General features: G+C 29.7%; 1 protein-coding gene across 1 annotated transcript in view; it reads right to left on the bottom strand.

Moving 5' to 3' along the window:
• Window positions 1-3,728, bottom strand: part of LOC108684498 — a 4,294-nt gene extending 566 nt beyond the window's left edge. The window contains exons 1-6 of the mRNA XM_018188845.1: window positions 3,248-3,728; window positions 2,630-2,898; window positions 1,634-2,103; window positions 859-1,486; window positions 389-533; window positions 19-167 (exon numbers count right to left, since the gene is read on the bottom strand). Coding sequence (XP_018044334.1) covers window positions 19-167; window positions 389-533; window positions 859-1,486; window positions 1,634-2,103; window positions 2,630-2,898; window positions 3,248-3,448 — 1,862 coding nt within the window. The 5' untranslated portion in view covers window positions 3,449-3,728. The remainder of the gene's footprint in view (window positions 1-18; window positions 168-388; window positions 534-858; window positions 1,487-1,633; window positions 2,104-2,629; window positions 2,899-3,247) is intronic.
• Window positions 3,729-4,040: the final 312 nt, after the last annotated feature.

A 4,040-nucleotide genomic window follows, 5' to 3' on the forward strand; every position in this document is an offset into this window, starting at 1 on the left:
ATATATTTTAATATATTTTAATATAATAAATAATTTAATAAAACTGCACATACAGAATTATCTTCAAACCATAAAAAGTAAGAGTAATTGAATGTAGTGTCTTTCCACATAACTGACAGATGACCCTCTTGTAAATGCATTCTACTTTGCTCAACCATGTTCCAAATCTATATAAAAATAAGAAATATTTCTGTATAAACTTATTTATAATTCTGTCAGGAGCTATTTGTAGTTACATCTTTGAATCAATGCGTGAATGTTACATACTTATGTTATATACTACTTATATGTATAAAGTTAAAAAATTAAAAACAGAATTAAAATTAAAAATTTTTGATATTAATAATTAATTTTATCTTGATTAATTTATTATCTCGATAGAACTTACTTTTTTCATTGTGAGAGCGAGCGTTTCCGTGCTAGTAAAGTCAAGCGTAGGCGCCACAAGTCTATGGGTATTTCTGTCAATATAGATGAAATGCACTAGACCTGGAAACTCCTCAAGATATTTGTTGATAGTTAGGGAAGTTCTTGTGGAAAAACGTATAACATTAAGGAGATATACAAAATAAAAAATTACACATGCAATAATGTTCTAATTTATATGTAAAAATTTAAGTAATTTTTTTTAATTTAAATTTTTTTAAAGAAAAAATTATATAATTAAAATTTTGTATATTAATATCATTCTTTTATTGTTATAATACGATTCTTTTATATAAAAACTTTATATTAAATCATTTTATAAATAACCTAAAAAAAATTTTAGATTTAAGGAATATAAACTTTATGAAACATTAAAAAAATTGATCAGGAAAGAAAAGTCAATCGTGTCTCTTAAAGTTTAGAAAAGGATATGATCCTAGCGTGAAGTTTTTTAGAGCTTTGACTTTCAGGAAGTCACTAAAATCATTTAGCTTTTGTCTCACAAGTCTGCCAACCGTTGTCAAAACATCAATTCCTTGCTTCAGAAAATTCTTGTCAAAACAAGTCAAACGCAATAGTTCTTTCAAAGTCTCTACAAAGCCAGAAGTATTAGCTTCAATCTGTAGGACCACTTCGGGATCTCTGGAGCGCAGAAGATCACTATACTTTTTTCGGACAAAATCCCATTTGGTTTGCAATCTTTTCTGACACATATCGACATCATTTCCGACATTCGAACGATTCTTTTTAATTCCTTCTAGCACTTTTTTTATCGCTACATCGAGATGCTCAAAGGCTGGTTTCATCTCATCGATGTCTCGTTGAAACTGCAGATTGTTTATTAGATTTAAATAATGGAAACTGTCGCATAAACCTGAAGAAATGGACAGATTTGTAGCTTCAACGATTGTTATCAAGTTAATGGAATCTGATAATTCGAAGACATGAACTGCATTGGCTGTATAGTTATGCTGGCAGCCGAGGAGAAACGATTGGCTGTAGAGATCATCGTCAGTTAAGGATGAGAGACCTTCGTTCACAGAAGATTCCCTGGAACCTCCTACAACAAATAAAAGCTAAGTATAATCTATTTAAATTAAAAGTTCATCCTTTTCATTCACTAAAAAATTTTCATTATAAACAACAATATATATCCAAACAAAAATATATATCCATTACCAAAAATAACTGTGCTGCAAAAACCTACTAAAGAGATCCGTTATGTCCTCTGAAGTAGGAGTGGCCAGTTTAGCTCCGAAGTTTAATTTCGTTTCATCGCTTTTCAAAACGCTGCTCTCTGGTAACAAAATATCATCACAGCAATTATCGTTGCTTTCCGACTGATTTTGCTTTCGCTTTTTATTCACTATCCAGCATAGCAGGATCATCAACAAAATGTCCGAAGCATATAAATCATGAGCATTCTTGCTGGAATACAATGAGAGAAACTTTGACCCCACTAGGAGCAGCAAATGCAGATTGCTAAATTCAGACTGTGAATTTTTCAGCTTGTCGCAGGCATCATGCAACACCTTGAGGACCGAAGATGCTACTTCTGCATTCACAGACAACTGTTCCACTGCTTCGGTCAACATGCTTTGTTCACAATTTCTTAGATTAGACCACGCATCCAACAGAGAAGATACTAAACACATCTTCTGCCAGTTGGTCTTTAATCTATAAAGATCAAAACAATTAGTCAGTCATTGTAACTATCATTGTAGCTATTTTATTAATGATCATTATCTAGTCTCACAACATATAGAACACTACAATTCTTGACAAGTAGAAATTTGCTAAATTTTATAATCTTAAAGGAAGATTAAAAAAAATTTTTTTAATGCAATCTATTATATTAAGTTATATCAAGCAATTAAACATTTTATATATTTTTTTATTTCATTTATCTACTGTCAAGGATATGTATTTGAAATTTTTGTATTAAATATAAAAATATTTGTAATTTATATAATAAGATTAATTGCCAATCTTAGTATCTGAAGTATAAAATATAAAAATATAAGAATATAAAATATACTTTTATGCGCAATGAAATACAAAATATAAAATACTTTTATGTTTTGCTGAAACAAAATATAATTAGTTACAAATACTGTTTTTCAAATAAAAAAAAAATATTTCAAATACATGCTCAGCCTTGTCTATTGCATTCTATCAATTAATCTACTAGCTGTATACTAACATTGCAATATCTGGACCACACACGTGTTGTACAATAGATACGCATACTCCTAGCGTATGTCTCATGAGCTCTACATCTTTTGCAGCAATATACATGAATGTATAGCCAATGTACTCATCAAATACCATGTTAGTTCCATCTTGGAACTTCATGGAAGTATAGGAATTTCCGAACTGTGAAGCCATCACATGTTGTGAGGTGACTATGGGTGAAAACAACTGCATTATGATGTTGGGACTTGGTATAGAATTTTCTAAGTCTGTGATATCCTATAAGAAGTACTTATTGTTATTCTTTAAAAAATTAACACTAACACTCTATTGCATACGAATATTTCATTGCTACCTTGAAATAATTTTTTCGTAGTCTTTTCATTCCTTTCTTAAATATTCAGAGAATAACTATACAGTTGTAAGGCTCGATTGCATCAATATTAATTTGATTTTAAGCAAGGTTTAAAACTCTCTTTATATCTCTGTCTCTTTTTAGGCTTTAAAACAAGATAGAGTTTTAAGTCTCGTTTAAAGTAAAAGTAACATTAGTGCAACCGGATCTAAGAGGTTGTAAAACTCACAAAATTAATCATTACATCATTGTTATCTGAAAGTTATCAATTACCTTATCACCATCGAGCAGTCCCTGCATCCTCGCCAGCTTCAAAATATGGCTTGCAAATTTTTTATTACATTTTACAAATAACACATCATTCAGATGGTCAAATATCAATATAGCTCTCATCTTTTGTAATTTTAATGTGTAATTGTCATGTCGTGTATCTCTAGTGTAAATAGAACTCCGTTGGATATTCTTAATGAACATGCAAATACGCTGCTTATTACTTATTATTGTTTACCTCATTCGCTTTAAAACATTTAGGTTTAAGTCATTTTGACATTGACAATTATCGACATCACCGTTATTGACGTCGTGAAATTTATCGATCATCGGTACTTTATTTCACAACTTTGGTACTTATTACTCTAAATTTTTATGATTATTCTACAATGTGCTTTTTGTTTCTTGTTTCTTGCTTGTTGCTTTTTGTTTTTTTGCTTCTTGTATTCTTGTCACATAGAACCAAGAAACATGTCGTGTTCACAATTTGTTTTTTCTGAATTACTGAAGAAAAATGGTTCACTGAGACCAATCACAAACCAGTATTCAAAGTCCATTCTCATGTTACTACATTCTTTGGCTAATGATGTTTAAATCAATTTTTACGAAGACCTAGTTAATGTATGAATCATGGTGTAACGTAAATCAAGTAATAAATAAATGTAATTCGTTAATAGATAATTGTAACCAGTTTAACCACAAGTAATTTATTTTTTAATAGAGATATTGAATTATATATATTAGGTGTAGTAAAAAGAAATCCATTATTTTTCCATTCAATTTTATGCAAAAATAA

Source organism: Atta colombica, unplaced genomic scaffold, assembly GCF_001594045.1.
Source record: "Atta colombica isolate Treedump-2 unplaced genomic scaffold, Acol1.0 scaffold135, whole genome shotgun sequence".
Taxonomy (NCBI): Eukaryota; Metazoa; Arthropoda; class Insecta; order Hymenoptera; family Formicidae; genus Atta; species Atta colombica.